The sequence below is a fragment of the Paroedura picta genome, chromosome 6, assembly GCF_049243985.1.
Source record: "Paroedura picta isolate Pp20150507F chromosome 6, Ppicta_v3.0, whole genome shotgun sequence".
Classification (NCBI taxonomy): domain Eukaryota; kingdom Metazoa; phylum Chordata; class Lepidosauria; order Squamata; family Gekkonidae; genus Paroedura; species Paroedura picta.
The window spans coordinates 12,893,970-12,914,439 of NC_135374.1; the positions used below are offsets into that span (position 1 = coordinate 12,893,970).

General features: G+C 47.4%; 1 protein-coding gene across 1 annotated transcript; it reads right to left on the minus strand.

Moving 5' to 3' along the window:
* Positions 1–661: 661 nt before the first annotated feature.
* On the minus strand, positions 662–16,044 carry VSTM5 (V-set and transmembrane domain containing 5). The gene is made up of 4 exons (XM_077341449.1): positions 15,905–16,044; positions 5,034–5,357; positions 4,158–4,295; positions 662–1,286 (listed from the first exon to the last, which is right to left on the minus strand). Exons 1-4 carry the CDS (start codon positions 15,969–15,971, stop codon positions 1,243–1,245), a joined length of 573 nt encoding a protein of 190 aa, XP_077197564.1. The 5' UTR covers positions 15,972–16,044; the 3' UTR covers positions 662–1,242.
* Positions 16,045–20,470: the final 4,426 nt, after the last annotated feature.

Here is a 20,470-nt window from a genome sequence, read left to right on the forward strand (position 1 = left end):
GTTTTCCCATTCGTCCACATGCAGCCAGTGGGGGTGACTTTGGGATCGTCACAGTCCTGTTAGAGCTGTTTTCACAGAGCAGTTCTGTCAGAGCATTCTCAGCCCCATCTACCTCATAGGGAGTGTTGTAGGGAGAGGAAGGGAAAGGATATGTAAGCTGCTTTGAGACTCCAGGTAGGGTATAAAAAGAAGTGTTGGTTCTTATATGTGCTTTTCTCTACCCAAAGGAGTCTCAAAGTGGCTTGCAATCGCCTCCCCTTTCCTCCCCCTACACTCTGTGAGGTAGGTGAGGCTGAGAAAGCCCTGATATCACTGTATCACTATCAGAAGAGCTTTTATCAGTGCCGTGGTGAGCCCAAGGTCACCCAGGTGGTTTCATGAGGAGGAGCGGAAAATCAAACCCGGCTCACCAGATTAGAAGTCCTAACCACTACACCAAGCTGGCTCTCTTCTTCTGCTGATATAAAATCAAATATACAAAACCAGGGCAATGGCCCCAAGTAATGACAACCATAAAAACATTCTCTTTTTCATCTTTTTTTGTCAGGAAGGTCTGGTAGAAACTTTCCTGAAAAGAACCAAGGCCGAGTAACGTTCAATAGAGTGTACCAATTAACGTTTTGTCTAACTGGTTGGTACTCTCACAATAAGCAATGCAGCCTTAACTTTAAAAGATTTATCTGTCAAGTAGTGAAAAGCGGGGTATAAGTTTCCAACCCTTCTTCACCAAACCAGTTCTACAAGCAAGCCACCTCATCTTTGGTACCCCTTTGACATGAAGCGTAACTGACCATGAACAGCCTGCTGCCTTTGTAAATTTATTTTTAAAATCTCCATAATTGCAGCACTTAAAATGCTGGGACCTCTTCGGCCCAAGTGCAGTCACGAAAGCTAATGATGTGTGCCCACCCCAGCATACATGCCAAGTCGCATCCTCTTGCTTGAATCCAAACTGCGTCTTAAGAACACGCAGGCAGCGTTCTTCCTCGTGGATTGACACCCTCTAGAAGCAATACCAGGATCCTGTATTCGAATCCATTCCTTATGAATAAAGGCTTTGAAGCAGCAGCAACCCTCCAATTCCGTGCAAATCTGCCTTCCCACTAAGGGATCGCCCACCTTGACCCCATCCAAAGCTGCAAAAGTGTTTCTCTTTTAGGTTCCGGATTCCTCTCCCCAACTTCACCCCCCTTTTCTTCTGAGGTAGAAAAATTGACTTCTGTACGTTCAAAGAGTCCTTGGCTAACATCCTATCATTTGCAGTTCGGTCTCTTCCGTCGCGCTCTCTGTCAATAAAAAGAGAGTATTATTGATGGGGTCAATTGTCAAGGAGACATTTTAAAATTAACGTAATCGGGGATCATAAGGGAGACCTTCCCGACTTGCTGAGATTAGAGAAAGGTATCTTCAAGGCCATAAGTGACCCTGGTTGAGGGCAGGTGAACTTCTCTGGGTCTTAGAACTGCATATCCTCATAAAGCAAACTTTGGGTCCAGTAGCATCTTTTTAAAGAGCCTCTTGTGGCGCAGAGTGGTAAGGCAGCCCATGAGGCTGGGAGTTCAATCCCAGCAGCCGGCTCAAGGTTGACTCAGCCTTCCATCCTTCCGAGGTTGGTAAAATGAGTACCCAGCTTGCTGGGGGGTAAATGGTAATGACTGGGGAAGGCACTGGCAAACCACCCCGTATTGAGTCTGCCATGAAAACGCTAGAGGGCGTCATCCCCAAGGGTCAGACATGACCTGGTGCTTGCACAGGGGATACCTTTACCTTTTAGCATCTTTTTTAGACCAACAAAGTTTTATTCTAGCTATATGAGCTTCCGTGTGCATGCGCACTTCCCAGTGTGGCACATAATATCCTCAACTATTACATAGGGGAGAGGGGGTTAATTTAAGGTGACCAGATTGTCCCACATTTGGAGGGACATCTGGGGGCACCTGGCAAGTTGTACTTACGTTGAAATTAAAAATATATATTACAATACTATTTTTGCGTTCTATGCATTCTATGAAAATTTTGTTGCTCCATATAGACAAAATTTTTAATCAAGAACCCCCCCCCCACCTCCAGTCAATGGTGTCCCGCTTTACCAATGTTAAAATCTGGTCACCTTAAATGCCAGGCTTGCAAAAGATTAGGCAATGACAGAGGATATTAGATTCCTCCTTGGGTAGTAACACCTCTTAAAAAACCTGTTTCCACTCCTTGCTCTCCTTGGCTCTGAAATCTACCAGTGTCTGCAAGGGCTGGGTTTTTATTAGTTTGCTAACTTTTGTTTTATTCTGTTTCGTCACATTATGGGAAGGAGTGTGTAATTTTTTGAAATAAATTGTCCTTGCCTGTTTGCACAGCAACTGGGAAACCATTTTTAATGGCCTTCCTCACAGCTGCTCGGGCTACCGAGTAAACAGGGCCACTCTCTGCTTAGTCCTTTGCCCATTTCCGGAGACTCATTCCAGCTAACAGCCTCTCATGGAACAAGTGTTGAGGGTTAGGGAGCAAAGGTTGAGGAAAAGAAGAGTTGGTTCTTATATGCTACTTTTCTCTACCCGAAGGAGTCTCAAAGTGGCTTACAGTCGCCTTCCCTTTCCTCTCCCCACAACAGACACCCTGTGAGGGAGGTGAGGCTGAGAGAGCCCTGATATTACTGAAGAAGAAGAGTTGGTTCTTATATGCCGCTTTTCTCTACCCGAAGGAGTCTCAAAGTGGCTTACATTCGCCTTCCCTTTCCTCTCCCCACAACAGACACCCTGTGAGGGAGGTGAGGCTGAGAGAGCCCAGATGTTACTCAAGAAGAAGAAGAGTTGGTTCTTATATGCTGCTTTTCTCTACCCACAGGAGTCTCAAAGCGGCTGACAATCGCCTTCCCTTCGTCTACGCACAACAGACACCCTGTGAGGTAGGTGGGGCTGAGAGAGCCCTCATGTCACTGCTCTGCGATAACAGCCCTATCAGGACTGTGACTAGCCCACGGTCACCCACCTGGCTGCATGTGGAGGAGCGGGGAATCAAACCTAGCTCGGGCAGATTACAGACCGTCACTCTTAATCACTACACCAAGCTGTAGTGGTTAAAAGAGGTGGCCTCTAATTAGAATAACCCAGTTTGATTCTCCATTCCTCCTCTGCATGCAGCCAGCTAGGAGACCTTGGGCCAGCCATGGTTCTCTAGGAGCTCTCCCAGCCTCACCTACCTCAAAGGGTGTCTGTTGTGGGGAGAGGAAGGGAAAGGTGTTCATAAGCCGCTTTGAGACTCCTTCGTGGAATACAAAGTGGGGTACAGAAAAACAGCTCTTCCTCTTCTAACCTCAATGGCTTCTCATGTTGACCCATGAAAGAATTGTAGGCTAGGATGTCTTCCTAGTTTTGAATACATGGGAGTCGTCTTAAGGGCCAATTCACAATTCACAGCAGCATGATGTCTGAACTGAATTCTGAAGAGGCACAATGCAGAAAAGGCTGGACCATGCGATATATTTTATCATGTACCATGGCTTATTATTATTAATTCATTAGGTTTATATACTGCCCTTCCATTTTACATTACTTTTAACTTAGAATATTTCAAGCTCAAGCCATTACAAAGGCAAGCAGTATAAATTAACTATAAAACCAGGCAGACCATTAAAAGGCTTATAAGAAAGATGAACCCCCAATTAAAAGCCTTGGTAAAAGGTAGGGCAGCCAGCCTCCAGGTGGGGTCTGGGGATGCCCTGGAATTACAGCTCATCTACAGTCTTTAGAGATCGGTTTCCCTGGAGATGCTTTGGAGGGGGGACTCCAAGGCTATTGTATTCCACTGAGGTCCCCGTCCTACCCAAACCCTGTCCCCCTTCCCAAAAACCTGCAAAGCACACCCGAGGTCCCGGGTGTGTTTGCCAGGCCCCCGGAAAGTCATCCGGCCCCGGGGGGGGGGGGGAGGACAGGGAGTGCTTCCCGGGGGCCTGGCAAACACAACCAGGAGCTCACAGAGGCACTGGGTGTGCTTAACAGGCCCCCCGAGAAGCGCTCCCCTCCCCCCACCATCCTCCCCCTCCCCCTCAACACTTCCTAGCAGCTTGGAAAGGACGCTGATGGGGAGGATGAACGGGCTTTGAAGCTAGTAAGGAAATAGGAGGGTGTTTTGTGCTGGGCTGTTTGTGTTGCAGCAACCTTTACCTGGCAGTGGGTGCCTCTCCTTCTGAAACAGGTGCAGGGATTTATTGCACAGCCACATGAGGCAGATGAGAACGGCAGACACGGCGGTGAGGAAGGCAAAGCAGACAGCCACAAAGTGCAAGTCTTCATAGCGGATCTCTGCAGCGGGAGGAGAAGCACAACACCCTTTGGAAGTCTGGCCAGAGAGGCATTAACATTTCGAAGTTTACGAGGAAACCAAAAACAAATAAGAGCTGGGTTTTGTTTGGTTTTTTTGTACCCTGCCTTTTACTACCTGAAGGAGTCCCAAAGGAGCTTACAATCCCCTACCCTTCCTCCCTCCACAACAAATACCCTGTGAGGGGCTAAGAGAGCTGAGACTGGCCCAAAGTCAAAGAGCAGACCTCATGTGCAGGTAGGTGGGGCTGAGAATGCTCTGAGAGAACTGAGACTGGCCCAAAGTCAAAGAGCAGACCTCATGTGCAGGTAGGTGGGGCTGAGAATGCTCTGAGAGAACTGAGACTGGCCCAAAGTCAAACAGCAGACCTCATGTGCAGGTAGGTGGGGCTGAGAATGCTCTGAGAGAACTGAGACTGGCCCAAAGTCAAACAGCAGACCTCATGTGCAGGTAGGTGGGGCTGAGAATGCTCTGAGAGAACTGAGACTGGCCCAAAGTCAAACAGCAGACCTCATGTGCAGGTAGGTGGGGCTGAGAGAGCTCTCAGAGAACTGAGACTGGCCCAAGATCACCCAGCAGGCTTCATGTGCCTCAAAGTGGCTTACATTAGGCCCAGTTGAGGCCCCTCCCCTTCACAAACCCCACCCTCCCCCAGGCCCCACCCCCAATCTCCAGGAATTCCCCCCCTCGGAGCTGGCAACCCAAGAAGGGGCCCGTACCAGAAACATTCAGTAAAATGGTGCCGTAGATGGTCGTCCCAAACTCCTCCGTGACGGTGACCAAGTAGTAGCCAGAATCCCTCATTGCCACCTTCAGAATCTGCAGAGAACCGTTCCTGTAGACGTTCACCCGGTCTCCGTAACCGTCGGAGATGTTGGTGTAACTCCCCGGTTTCCACTCTGCGATCTTCGTCGTGCCCCAAGCGGCCGTGTGCTTCCACCTGATGACGGGGACCCCCTTGGCGGTGTATGCGACCGACAGCAGGACGTTCTTTTCCACGGTGGCGTTCAAGTTGGGCTGCGAGACGTACAACGAAAGTTCGCCTGGAGCAAAAGAACAACAGCACCACTGCTACAGTCAGTCCTCCTGTGTGGCTGGGGTTAAAAACCTCCAGGCGAAGTCTGGAGATCTCCTGGGATTATAATGGTGTCCCAGACAGCAGAGAACAGGACTCCTGAAGAAAATGGCGGCTCTGGAGAGAGGACAATCGCACTGCCCCTTTCTGAGGACTCTTCTCTTCCGAAACCTTGCCCTCCCCAGGCCCCAGCCCCAAATCTCCAGGAATTTCACATCCTGGAGTTGGCAACCCGATGTAAAGCCAGGCCACAAGTGAGCCTGCAGAGCGGTGATGAGGACTGGCTATGATTCTGAAGAGCCGTGGAGGGAGGTTAACCCGGCCCTCGTTTTCCCAGTCGCCTGAAAAGGGGCACTCTGAGAAAAGAGCGTTTAGCCCAAAGATTCACTGGGATGAGCGGCGCTTCTAGTCAGTATCTCCATGATCCTCATCTGACTGACATTCAGGGGTAGTCAAACTGCGGCCCTCCAGATGCCCATGGACTACAATTCCCATGAGCCCCTGCCAGCAGGGGCTCATGGGAATTGTAGTCCATGGGCATCTGGAGGGCCGCAGTTTGACTACCCCTGTTCTAACCCCTAATCCACGCAGGGAAGTTGTCCAACGCCCTTTCTTTTGTAAAGGAGGGTTAATTTCAGCCTTCCCCTTCTGTGCTGTCTGCATCTACTTGGCTTATTTATTTTATTTATTTATTATTAGATTTATACCCTGCCCTTCCCGACAATGTCACTAGAATGTCGGTTTCTAGTGAGTAGGCATTTACTTCCACTGCAGATAGCTTGCACTGTTCTGAGTCCCTTCAGTCCAGTCATAGGGGTGCCAACCTCCAGGTGGGACCTAGGGATCCCCCCCTCCCCCAAATTACAGCTGACTACAGAGATCAGTTCTCCTGGAGAGAGTGGGTTCTTTGGAGGGTGAACTCTATGGCATTGTACCCATTGAGGTCCTTCCCTTCCCTAGACTGCAGCCCCAAATCTGGATCTGGCAACCCTACCCCCCCCATCCCCTACTGGTTGGGGAGGGCTTATTCCATCACAATCCTGAAGCCATTGGTCAAGGTTGAAATGTCTTTCCTTTATTTCCTGATGCGTTCTGTTAAATCTGTGGGTTCAGCTCTTTATCGATCTCGGCTTTAAGGTACAGAGAACCAAACGAGAACTAGAGAAGCCCCTGAAAACACCCACATATATACAGGTTAGAACAATAGCAGATTCCCGCCAGACTCCTTCGGGTAGACTAGAGAAAAGCAGCATATAAACACCAACTCTTCTTCTTCAGTAATATCAGGGCTCTCCCAGCCTCACCCACCTCACAGGGTGTCTGTTGTGGGGAGAGGAAAGGGAAGGCAATTGGAAGCTGCTTTGAGACTCCTTTGGGTAGAGAAAAGCGGCATATAAGAACCAACTCTTCTTCTATTTTATTGCAGTCGCACACAGAGTTAATGTTTCAGTGGGTTATCCACTCCACAGTCTCTCTTCAGTTATCCCATCAACGTGACACCCTGATTGAGAAAGCCTCTTCTAGAGGTTATAAATAATAGAATCATAGAATCATAGAATCATAGAGTTGGAAGGGAATAATTTTAAAAGCCAGCTTGGTGTAGTGGTTAAGAATGGTAGCTTCTAATCTGGTGAGCTGGGTTTGATTCCCCACTCCTTCACATTCAGCCAGCTGGTTGACCTTCAGCCAGTCACCGTCCCATTAGAGATGTTCTCACAGAGCAGTTCTTTCAGAGCTCTCTCAGCCCCACCTACCTCACAGGGGATATCTGTTGTGGGCAGAGGAAGGGAAGGCGATTGTAAGCTGGTCTGAGACTCCTTCAGGCAGTGAACAGTGGGATATAAAACCAACTCTTCTTTTATAAATAAGGCAATCTCCTAATAAAAAACCTATTTACGGTAGTCAGAGAAATGAGATATATCTGCAGTTAGCTACTGAGGATGGGTTATTTTTTTTTCCTCTTGCAAGTCTGGGCACCTAATTTGCCGCCAAAGGATCTGCATTATACATGGGAAGAGAATAGCAAAATATGCGGCCGTGCCAGCAAAGGACCTCAAATCACTGCTGCAAATCAAAAATCGATAACTGCAGGCAACAGCAAGAGAAACAACAGGCACCTTTAAAAAAAAATCTGTTGGTTTGTTGCGGGGTGGGTGGGCGACAGGATGGGAGACCAAAAGCCAAACAAAAGGAGCGGCCGAATTTCTTTCCTTGGGACCCGCTGAGAAGCAAACAACCTTTTGAGTTCAATAAAATCAGAGTCCAGTAGCACCTTTAAGACCAGCAAAGATTTATTCAAGACGTGAGCTTTCGAGTGCAAAGAAGAAGAAGAAGAAGAAGAAGAAGAAGAAGAAGAAGAAGAAGAAGAAGAGGTTGTTGTTGTTGTTGTTGTTGTTGTTGTGGTTGTGGTTGTTTTATATGCTGCTTTTCTCTGCCAGGAGTCTCAATGTGGCTTACAGTCACCTTCCCTTTCCTCTCCCCACAACAGACACCCGGTAAGGAAGGTAAGCCTGATATTACTGCTTGGTGAGAAGCCCAGGGTCACGTAAGACGAAGGGTGCTTGCACTCGAAAGCTCACGCCTTGAATAAATCTTTGCTGGTCTCAAAGGTGCTACTGGACTCTGATTTTATTGTGCTACTTCAGACCAACACGGCTACTCATTTGAATCTAACCTTTTGAGTTGATCATCTCCTCTCCCTGTTAAGGAAATGATGCAACCAAAGAGGCAGAGGGAGAGACGTAAGTGGATATACGAGTCTGGAGTTTCAGATTGCTTATGATGGAACAGAGGATCAAATTCAATTAGTAGGCTGTGCTTAATGCAAAACAAAAAGAAAAGCACTTCAGGAGGCAGCACAGGAAAACATGCCCGCTCTCCCTTTTCAGGATATATAAAAGCCAACCGTTATTTCAGCAATCAATCAACACTGTAGGGCCAGCCAGACATCTTAAAAGAAAATTATTGTAGAGCTGGAAAAGGTGCAGAAAAGGGCAACCGAAATGATTTAGAGCTGAGCGTGTTTTTCCTGCCAGGGAAGGCTAAAGAATCTTGGGCTTCCTAGTACCAGGTGAAGGTGGCTAAGTGGGGACATGACATTTATAAAATGATGCACAGGAGGCAGAACATGGCTAAAGAGAACTTCTTATCCTTCTCCCAGAATGCTGGAATTTGAGGGGCACCCAGGAAAGTTGACAGGCAATTATTCCAGGATGGACAAAAGGAACCACTTCACACTGTGTGTGATTCACTTGTGGAATTCCCTGCCACAGGATACAGTGTGGGCCACTGACGAAGAAGAAGAAGAAGAATTAGAATTAGAATTAGAATTAGAATTAGAATTAGAATTAGAATTAGAATTAGAATTAGAATTGGTGGTTGTGGTTGTGGTTGTGGTTGTGGTTGTTTTATATGCTGCTTTTCTCTGCCAGGAGTCTCAATGTGGCTTACAGTCACCTTCCCTTTCCTCTCCCCACAACAGACACCCGGTAAGGAAGGTAAGCCTGATATTACTGCTTGGTGAGAAGCCCAGGGTCACCGAGATGGCTGAATGTGGGGGAGTGGGAAGTCAAACATGGCTCACCAGATTAGAAGCCGCTGCCCTTAACCACAACACTAAACTGGATTTTAAAATTATATTTATGCACTCTAGAAGCACAGTGTTGTGAGGGTTAATGGAACTGCCGTATTCAGAGGCAGTGTATCTCCAAAAACAGTTATTGGGGAGCAATATTAAGGGGGAGGCCCTGGTCTCTGTGCTCCGCATATGCATCTGTGGATGTCCAGCTGGTCACCTTGTGAAACAAGTTACTGATCTTTTGGGTCCCCTGTTTTGATACAGTAGGGCTGATTTTATGTTGATAGACAAGGGCCAGATTTGTGAGACTCAACAAATTCCCTCCTACTCTCTCTCCCCCCCCCTCCACGGCAGAAGGTATCTACCGGGGCAACCAAAACTGTTTCAGTTTTAGTTTCTCAAACCAGACTTTGATCAGGCTCCTCCAGAAAAGTGTTGACTTGGATAGCCTGGGTGACGCTGATCGTGTTAGATTTCGGAAGCTAAGCAGGGTCAAGTGGTTGGATGGGTCCTGACACTGAGTCAAGCAACAACAAACCACCTCCAAATGTCTCTTGCCCAGGAGTCAGGCAGTCCTCAGATCTCCTGGCTATACGACGCACATGTCGTACGATAAATAAATAATAATTAATAAGAACTTCCCAGAAAAGTCTGCAGTAAAACTGGCCCTCTGGGCCAGTCAGTTTCCCCCAGAAGGTGATTTTTTTCCCCAACCAGGAAATTAATATTGAGAAAATGCTCCTCTCCCTGCTTAAGAACCCCACCCACAAAAGTCTGATCTGTGCAGTATCTGTTCCACATAATAGATTTCTGGTAAGGGCTTGGAGGAGGAGCGTGTCTCATGGCTTAAGTGCCACTCAGCACTTAACACCCACTCAGGGTGGCTGTCCCGCCCCTGAGTGCCTCCTCCTCCAACCAGCTTGCCTGCCTGTCCAGCGGCCAGCCAATCACCTTCTGTTCCCCACCCCTGACCACCCCCTCCTGCTTCCACTTCCCTCTGAGGCTCGGAGGCTGCAGATCCCTGCTGCATAAGAGCTGCCCCTGCTGGTGAGTTCCCTTCCCCAGGGGCCTCCAGCCTGCGGCCTTTCCAGGTCCTGGAGGAAGGGGGAGGCCGTCCACAGAGTTCTTCCACCCCCAATCTAGCGCCCGTTGTATTCCTGAATGCAACGGGCTTGGCCCCTGGTAGACTTTAAACAGTATAAACCCCCTTAGTAAGGGTTTTAAGGAGGCGGCTTTTAATAATATAATTTAAATTTATATCAATGGAGTGTTTTAATTCATGACTTTTATATTCATCTGTTCGTTGATTCCCGGTCTTTGACCAGCATCAAAACACAAATCAAATCACAGTGACGTTATTAAGTTAACAACGAAGTCACTTAACATCCGCCCAAGGATTTCCGCAATCTGCTGGCAATATAGAAGAACTTCGCCACTGTGTAAGAAACAGAATTTATCTGCAATCAAGATAGGTAGAGAACCGCAGTAAGAAAGGTGAAATGAGACTTTGAAATTGATATAATCTTTGCATGTTTGGATTTTGCTCTTACCCGCCCTGAGACCAAGAGGAAAGGCAGGCTGTAAAAATAAAGTCCTAGTCTTCATCTTCATCATCATTGTTATAATCATAGAATCATAGAATCATAGAATCATAGAATTGGAAGGGGCCATACAGGCCATCTAGTCCAACACCCTGCTCAACGCAAGATCAGCCCTAAGCATCCTAAAGCATCCAAGAAAAGTGTGTATCCAACCTTTGCTTGAAGACGGCCAGTGAGGGGGAGCTCACCACCACCTTGGGCAGCCTATTCCACTGCTGAACTACTCTGACTGTGAAATTTTTTTCCTGATATCTAGCCTATATCGTTGTACTTGAAGTTTAAACCCATTACTGCGTGTCCTTTCCTCTGCAGCCAGCAGAAACAGCATCCTGCCCTCCTCCAAGTGACAACCTTTCAAATACTTCAAGAGGGCTATAATATACTTGTTTAACTTCACTTAACCTGTGGGATAGAAGAGGGAGCACTTCACTGCCTATCCTCCAACTCAGTTGGGATTTTGCCATCCTAAAATGAAGCATTTATCATCCCCTGGATCCAGGATTCAAAACTATTTAAATAGCCCATAAGATCAAGGAATCCGCTTGGAATTTAGCTAGCCAGACAGCTTCTTGGCAGTCTGCCCCAAAATGCAGACCCTGAAAAATCTGGGCAGGGATTCAAGAAAACACACACCTGCTGCAGAAAATGGCAGCTGTGCTGCACATGGTCCTCTTTCCTCTCCCTGCCCTGACACAGGGTTGGCAGCCTCCAAGTGGGGCCTGAGGTCTTCCATAATTACAGCTGATCACCAGACAGCAGAACTCAGAAAAAAGTGGCGGGTAGACTCTAGGGCAGGGATCCTCAACCTGTGGTCCTCCAGATGTTCATGGACTACAATTCCCATGAGCCCCTGCCAGCATTTGCTGGCAGGGGCTCATGGGAATTGTAGTCCATGAACATCTGGAGGACCACAGGTTGAGGATCCCTGCTCTAGGGCACCATACCCTGTGGAGTTGCTTCCTCTCCCCAAATCCTGCCCTTCCTGCATTCCAGCCCCAAATCTCCAGAAATTTCCTAGCCAAGAGCTGGTAGCCACATGATACAGATTTCTTTTCCTGTTGCCTCTACATATCATCAAAGCAGAGGGCAGGCTGTCTCAACCAAGGTTTTGCGAAACCCTGGGGTATCTTGGCGGCCCTAGAAGGGCTTCCTGAATGGATGGCAGTTACTTAATACTTAATTTGTTAAACATTTATCAGGTGATATGGCCATATATGGATTTAAATGGACTCCGGGGAATGGTAGAGGACAGGAAGGCCTGGAGGATCATTGTCCATGGGGTCGCAATGGGTCCGACACGACTTCGCATCTAACAACAACAACAACATACACACACACACACACACACACACACACACACATATATATATACACACATATATACACATATATATACATACATACATACATACATACATACATACATACATACATACATACATACATACATATATATATATGACTAAAGGAGCTTTGACTCTTGAAAGCTTATCCCCAGGAAATCTTGTTGGTCTTTAAGGTGCTATGGATCTCAAATCTTCTAGATCTGAGAGCCAGCAATGAGGTGGCTGGATGGAGTCACTGAAGCAGTCGGTGCAGACTTAAATGGACTCCGGGGAATGGTAGAGGACAGGAAGGCCTGGAGGATCGTTGTCCATGGGGTTGTGATGGGTTGGACACGACTTCACATCTAACAACAATGAATGGTTATATATGTCATTTTGACACCCCCCTCCTCCCCAAATGGCCAATGATGAACCAAGAGGGGGTAGGAAGGGGAGGAGCCCCACATGGGCATGTACACAGTTATTCTGTCCAAATGCACAACTTCAGGGGATTGTCAAAGCCTGAAGAAGGTTTTTGGGGTTTCTCAATGGTAGAAAAAGTTGAAATCAACTGGGATAAAGGTGTGGTTTACTGCTTGTTATATGGGAAAGACAATTTGGTATGGGGCAACCATTTTTTGTTACACCTTCCTGGTGCTTCTTCTTGCACTGGTGACACCAACGCCAGCGGTGTCCCCCCCCCCATGCGTACACACTGCAATTTCTCCTTTCCATCTTTTGCAAGTTTTAACTTGTCTGTTAATCTCATGTTTCTGAAGCCTGCCCAATCCAAACAGACTCGTTCCTGCCTTGAAAGCAAACAGTCCACGCCTACCTGTGTGCTCAGTGTGGCGGCAGCATGGAGGCATGGCCAGGAATGCTTCCCGGCGCATGAAATTGCAAGAGCATGTCATTGTTCAGAGAAAGGACCAGTGGAATCTTGATCTCCCACATACTCAGTGAGTTGGACTGCAAAGGAATGGAAAAAACACCCTACAACCTCTCATGGGAATTCCTGTTTGCCGGACATGGATAGGAAAGTCGGCGTAATCTGGTGGTTAGAATGTCAAAAATACCTCGGAATCCAAAAACTTTTCAGTGCATGTAATCAAGGGGGACGGTAGGGAGAAATAGTATTCTTTTTAAATATTTGGTTGTATATCATCCAGAGCCTCTTGTGGCGCAGAGTGGTATGGCAGCCCTCTGAAAGCTCTGACCATGAGGCTGGTAGTTCGATCCCAGCAGCCGGCTCAAGGTTGACTCAGCCTTCCATCCTTCCGAGGTTGGTAAAATGAGTACCCAGCTTGCTGGGGGGTAAACGGTAATGACTGGGGAAGGCACTGGCAAACCACCCCGTATTGAGTCTGCCATGAAAACGCTAGAGGGTGACACCCCAAGGGTCAGACATGACTCGGTGCTTGCACAGGGGATACCTTTACCTTTATATCATCATCCATGATATATTTAATGATGTTAGGCAAGCCAGTCCCAAAAGTTCTCAGAAGCTAAGCAGGGCCCACTCTGATTAGTGTTTGGATGGGAGGCCTCCAAGGATGTGGGTGGTAATTCCTCCAAAGAACACTAAGTGTCATGACGTGGCAAACTGACAGACAGACAGACAGACAGACAGATAGAGATTCTATGCTTCTATGAGTTTACACCCAAATTTTCTCTACCATAAGGAGTCTCAAACTGGTTCACCATCACCTTCCCTTCTTCCTACATCCTGTGAGGCAGGTGGAATTCAGTAATATCAGGGCTCTCTCAGCCTCACCTCCCTCACAGGGCGGCTGTTGTAGGGAGAGGAAAGGGAAGGCGATTGGAAGCTGCTTTGAGACTCCTTCTCGCAGAGAAAAGCAGCATAAACGAACCAACTCTTCTTCTTCAGTAATATCAGGTTTCTCTCAGCCTCATCCACCTTACAGGGTGTCTGTTGTGGGGAGAGGAAAGGGAAGGCAACTGTAAGCCGCTTTGAGACTCCTTCGGGTAGAGAAAAGCAGCATAAAAGAACCAGCTCTTCTTTTTCTTCTATAGATTCTATGGGTGGGACCCAGTTCTTTTAGCATGAATGAAAAAATAGTAAATGATAATAGAAAACCGTAATCTTTGAAATCCAGTTAAAAAGGCCAGAAGGTCCACGTGTATTTTAGTGGCTATGAAGTGCTAAACAATGATAAGGTACAAGATCAGAAATCATGGCGGCAATTTTGCCATAGGGTCGCCAAGAGTGAGACTCAACTGAATGGCTAACAGCAGTAGCAGCATCGTTTTGTATGTGTGTGTCCAGGGGTGGACAGGGGGGAAGGGAAACTTAGGTATTTGATTTATTGAGATATTTATACCCTGGTTTTCTCCACAACAGGGAACCAATGTGGCTTACAAAATCCTTCTCCCGTCCTCTGTTTTTTCCTCACAGCAACAAGCAAGGTAAATTAAGGTGAGGGACAGAAAAAGTGACAGAGTCAAGGTCACCCAGGGAGCTTCCAGGACAGAGTGACGATTCAGACCTGGGCTTCCCAAATCCTGGTGCAACTGTCTAACAACGGGGAAGTCAAACTGTAGCCCTCCAGATGTCCATGGATTACAATTCCCATGAGCCCCGGCCAGCGTTCTCTGGCAAGGGCTCATGGGAATTGTAGTCCATGGACATCTGGAGGGCTGCAGTTTGACTACCCCTCTAACTACACTACACAATATTGTCTGTGTGTGTGTGGGGGGGGGGGACTGATAGCTCAATCCTGACTCCAATCCTGGTTGTGTGAACATGTTATATTTTATCCCAGATACTCAAAATCTTGTCCTGGTAAACAGCGAGAATAATTTACGAGAGAGGCGGGGTGTTTGCTTTTAATGCCGAGCCAGATTACACTGGTCAATGAAACTGCCAGCTGTGTGCATTGGTTGTCTAGCTTGGCTCACAGCCTGGCAAATGCCTGTGCTGCACAACACAATGGAAAGGGCGTGGATGGGAGAAGGCAGAGGACAAAAGATAAAGTGGCTGCAGTTTTCCTCCGCCTCACCTCTGCCAACCTTTAAGAAAGGCGTGTTTATACGGGAAAGGGGGGGGCAGGAATTAAAACCATCACCATAATAATGCCTTTCATATAAAACTATGCTGAGGCCACATTCAGAATTCAGCAATCTGGTCAGCGCATCTCAAAAACACAGCTGAACAAAGTGAGGGGAGGAACCCCATAAAAATGATCAAAAAAAGGGTTGGAGCATTTTTATTCCATGGGAGGATTTACTTTTAAAAGGAGAGGATGCAAGACAGAAGTCCTTGCAAATTACAATTTGTGTGGAGAAAGTGGACAGAAGTATTGCTTCTCTTGTTCTCACAAGAATTTGGGATGGGTCTTTCAGCTTGTGGCAGTGCCTCCAGGGTAGACACCATTAGTGACACAAGGCACAATTAACAGACGGGACTCCTTGCCACAAGCTGTAGCAATGAACTACTGTCCCATATAGCTAATGTGGCTAATAAGCTCTGTGGTATAACTAAAACCTCATGTTAAACGGTAATGACTGGGGAAACTACCCCGTATTGAGTCTGCCATGAAAACGCTGGAGGGCGTCACCCCAAGGGTCAGACATGACCCGGTGCTTGCACAGGGGATACCTTTACCATGCTTGGAAGGAATCTCTGGGTACCATTTGGGGACACTAGATGGAGGGGTGTAGTATTTGGCTGCAAAGTGAGTTCTGGAACCTATAGACCCATGGCCTAACTGCTTGTATGCAAAATAATAATAACAACAACAACAAGTGAGAGAGAGAGAGAGAGAAGAAAGAAAGAAAGAAAGAAAGAAAGAAAGAAAGAAAGAAAGAAAGAAAGAAAGAAAGAAAGAAAGAACAAGTTGTCCATTGCAGCCTCTCCCTACTAAATAAGCACTACAGTCCAAAATCTGCCTGAGAAGTCGTACCACCCAAACATAAAAAGAGCCACATAATTAATTCAGGAGGGGTCACACAATGACCTGCTTGGAAGAGAAAAAGAACCCAAACCACTTACTCTGGCGAGTCCGCCCCACAGTGAGGAAGAGGGTCCCGATCCACAGCAGGCCAGCAAGAGGCCTCATTAGAAAGATACCCCAACTTGCCGGTGTTGGTGCTCATTCAACCAAGTAGCACATTGCGAGATGCTTTGGGGGAGGGAGACGAGGAGGGGAGAAGGTCTTCTCCTCCTCCTCCTCCTCCTCCTCCTCCCATCCTAGGGCAGCAGCTGATACCGGATGAATTCCAGAGAGTCGAACGGCGTGGGCGTCACTGTGGAGGCTCAGCATAACCAGATTCCCTCCTCTTCGCTTTTGCCTGAGAATCCACCCGACCCGACTGTGAGAAGAAGGCTGGGTTTGAGCTTCAGGGCACTCCCTCGGATTCACTAATATTGACCGAGGATGCCATTGGCTGAGGCAAGAGAAACAGGGAAAGAGACACTGCTACGGAGAAGCAAGCAAGAGGCAGTGAGACGCCCAGCAAACCTCACAGCATAGGGGAGGGACGGAGGAGAAGACTGAACAGGTTTTGATCCTTGGCTGTGTGATTTTAGTGGAGGTGGCTGCCAGGCATGCACAAGGACAAGCCGTGTGGGGCAGGGGTCAGGCTGTGGCAAGCTTGGAGTGAGAGTTTGGCTCCCCCACTCAGCCACAAAGGTCATGTGAAGACCTGGGGTGAAGCCTGCTCTTTCAAAGAAGAAGAAGAGTTGGTTTTTATACTCCGCTTTTCATTACCCGAAGTGGCTTACAATTGCCTTCCCTTTCCTCTCCCCACAACTGACATCCTGTGAGCTGGGTGGGGCTGAGAGTGCTCTGACAGAACTGCTCTGCGAGAAGAGCTCTAAGAGAACTGCGACTGGCCCAGGGTCACTCAGATGGCTGCATGTGGAGGAGTTCTTCAGATGACAGGCTGACTCTCTTAACTGCTACACCAATCTGGCTCTCTTAAGACTGTTGTGAAGGTAAACTGGAGGAGAGGGAAAACTGAACCCATATAGGCCTGAGTGCCTTGGAAAAAACTGGGATGAGAATGGAACAGATTTCTGATTGATATTTATTTCAGAGGAGCTATGTTTCTGAAAATGAACCATTGGAGGGCCATTTATGCTGTTGCTAAGCTGTTCCCCGAAGGTCTTGTACATATTGTTAAAGCTACGATCCCTTGCAGAGTAACCGGGGAGTAATTAACAAGGCATTCAGTGGCCAGCAAGGTGTAGCAGTTAAGAGTGGTGGGCTCTAATCTGGAGAACTGGGTTCGATTCCTCCCTCTCCCACATGCAGCCAGCTGGATGACGTTGGCCCAATCACAGTTCTCACAGAGCTCTCTCAACCCCACCTACCTCACAGAATGTCTGTTGCGGGGAGAGGAAGGGAAGGAGATAGTAGACTGCTTCGAGATTCTTTTGGGCCGTGAAAAACAGCGTATCAAAAAAAAAAACCCTCTTCTCAATAATTACATATTAGGATTTATTTATTTTTGCCCTAGCTGTGACATGTTTTTTTTTTATATTCAGAAAATCCAATGTCTGTTCTTCCTGATTCATAGTTTAGCATAGGGGTAGTCAACCTGTGGTCCTCCAGATGTTCATGGACTACAATTCCCATGAGCCCCTGCCAGCATTTGCTGGCAGGGGCTCATGGGAATTGTAGTCCATGAACATGCTGGCAGGGGCTCATGGGAATTGTAGTCCATGAACATCTGGAGGGCCACAGGTTGACTACCCCTGGTCTACCACAATATTCCTCATAAATTCCCTTTATACCTAGAAGTTGCCTTCAGCAAGGGTTCCATGTATCCCTGCAGTTTTCCTTTTGTTCCTTTGCTTTAGCACTAATTAATTACTCCCTGATACCTTGCCGTTCTTCCAGGGTGTTCAGAGGCTAATTAGCCATTCGTGTTCCCCTTGGGAGGTGGACGGGTTTTCGGCCGCTTTTCATCTTGTCGCCATGACCGTACCTCCTCATAGTTTTATATGCTATTGTTTATTATTTAAAAACATCCGCATTAGCCTCACACAGCTGGAACGCTAGAACTCCAGGTCTCGCCTGGAGGTTGGCAGCCACTAGCAGCAGCGTTGTTTATTATTAAAGGTAAAGGTAAAGGTATCCCCTGTGCAAGCACCGAGTCATGTCTGACCCTTGGGGTGACGCCCTCCAGCGTTTTCATGGCAGACTCAATACGGGGTGGTTTGCCAGTGCCTTTCCCAGTCATGACTGTATACCCCCCAGCAAGCTGGGTACTCATTTTACCGACCTCGGAAAGATGGAAGGCTGAGTCAACCTTGAGCCGGCTGCTGGGATTGAACTCCCAGCCTCATGGGCAAAGCTTTCAGACGGCTGCCTTACCACACTGCGCCACAAGAGGCTCTTGGTTGTTTATTATTATCGTAGGACAATTATAATATATAGTTTGGAAAAGCACGCAGTAGTTTTGGCTTTCTTTCTTACAACCCCCTCCCCCTGATAATTTACAATTAATTTACAAATGCAGAAAAAGAAGAAGCCAGCCCCAAGAGAAACAGGAAAGAGAAGGAAAGCGTGAAATTTAAGGGAATGCTTGCCCTGAGATGCTTCAATACTTCTGCACAAGACAGTCTGGAGTTGCAATTGTGTGCGTGTCGTTTTTTTTCAAGAATCGCAAACCAGCTCTATACAATGATGGGGAGGAAATACCCAAAAAATGTGAAATTCTATGCTCATCTTGCTTAGACATAATTGCAATTACGTTTTGTTTTCTTGTACTTCCATTACTAATTGTGACTGTGGAACTTCTGTGCCCCCTGCTGGTGAAGGCATTAAATTTAAAACTTTAGTTCCTGCTGGATTCAGATCTTGATACACAACTCAGCATATCCACTGTGCTGAAGGTGATTATTGAAGGCATCGTGTTTATGTCCTGCAGAGGCAGCCCTTGACTAATGGACTTCCTAATGAACTCCACCCGGACATAGGAAAAACGCTTCCTAATGGACTTGCTAATGACCTCCACCCACACACGGAAAAGGAACTTCCTACTTCCAGTCCAGCCCCTGGAGATTCCCAAGAAGGAAATGAAATGCCCAGCAACTGTTCACGCACTTCACATTTTGGCAGGTACAAATCCCTATCTTGTTGTCTCCTACCTCTGAAGATAGGAACCTAAGAGGCTGAACAGCAGAGGAATACGCTAAGTATTAAAACACAAACATTTATTACATTCATGTGTACATTTAAATATTTAAAAACATCAGCATTAGCCTCACACAGTTGAATCTCTAGAACTCCAGGTCTCACCTGGAGGTTGGCAGCCACTAGCAGCAGAATCCACCCTTTCCCTGCAAACCCTCTTTAGTTCAGCAGAGAAGGGGGGGGGGAATTCCCTTAAAGGGCCAGTTTGCTGTTTGCATGGGATCAAAGAAGGTTTATTTATTGCCTTCTCTGCCTTATGGTTTTTCAGAGTATCTCTAGAGGGCAAGATCTGAAGTCATGAATAATAGAACAAAAACACTTTTAAAAGTCGAGCATCTATCTAAGCAGGAGAGCAAAAAGCTCCTTCTTTGCCACAAACTGTGCTAGGGAGTTGAAAAGTTATACCCAGCCCCCCCCCCCACTTTCGACACAAACTCTTTGGCAAAGACAATTTTATTATGATTTGTCTGCCAGTTCTCAAACTCTCCGTCTTCAAGGAACCCTTTTCCACATCTTCTTTTCGGCTGAGGTGAATTTTGGGAACTTTGTATATCACAGTGGACTCTTTGAGAAACATTCTTGGGTGCATGTTTAGTTTATGTGGGGCACTGGCTGAACTTGTTGGGTTAGGCCTAAAGTGGAGCGCCATGTGAACCACCACATTCAGAGGTAATCATCAACCTCTGAATCCCAGAGCCAGGAGACAAAATCAGGGGAAGGCCTTGGCCATCCAGAACCAGTTGGCCATCATGTGAGACAGGATGCTGGACTAGATGGACCACTGGGCTGACTCAGCAAGCTTCTTCTGATGATCTTAAAAAGGCCTCAGCCTCTATACCCTGTAGTTGGCCATCCAGAAGAACTGATTGGCCACCATGTGAGACACGATGCTGAACCACCAGCCTGACCCAGCAGGGCTCTTCTAATGTTCTTATAAAGGCCTCAGCCTCTATGCTCTGCAGTTGGCTGTCCAGAGGAACTGGTTGGGCACCACATGAGACAGGATGCTGAACTAGATGGACCACTGAGCTGACTCTGCAGGCCTCTTCTGATGTTCTTCAGAAGGCCTCAGCCTCTATGCCCTGTCGTTGGCCATCCAGAGGAACGGGTTGCCCACCATCTGAGCCAGGATGCTATACTTGATGCTCACCCAGCAGGGCTCTTCTGATGCTCTTTTGAAGGCCTCGGCCTCTATGCCCTGTTGTTGGCCATCCAGAAGAACTGTGAGACATGATGCTGAGCTAGATGGACCACTGGGCTGACCCAGCAGGGCTCTTCTTATTCTTCTATCTTCAGGTGTACTGAGAATTCTTGAACCACCCAGTATTTGCGTCCTATTGAAGCCCCAGTGATAGCAGGTAAACTTGCTTCTCGGCAACCACTGTCCCTAACCTTCTACTCACTCCTAGGGTTGC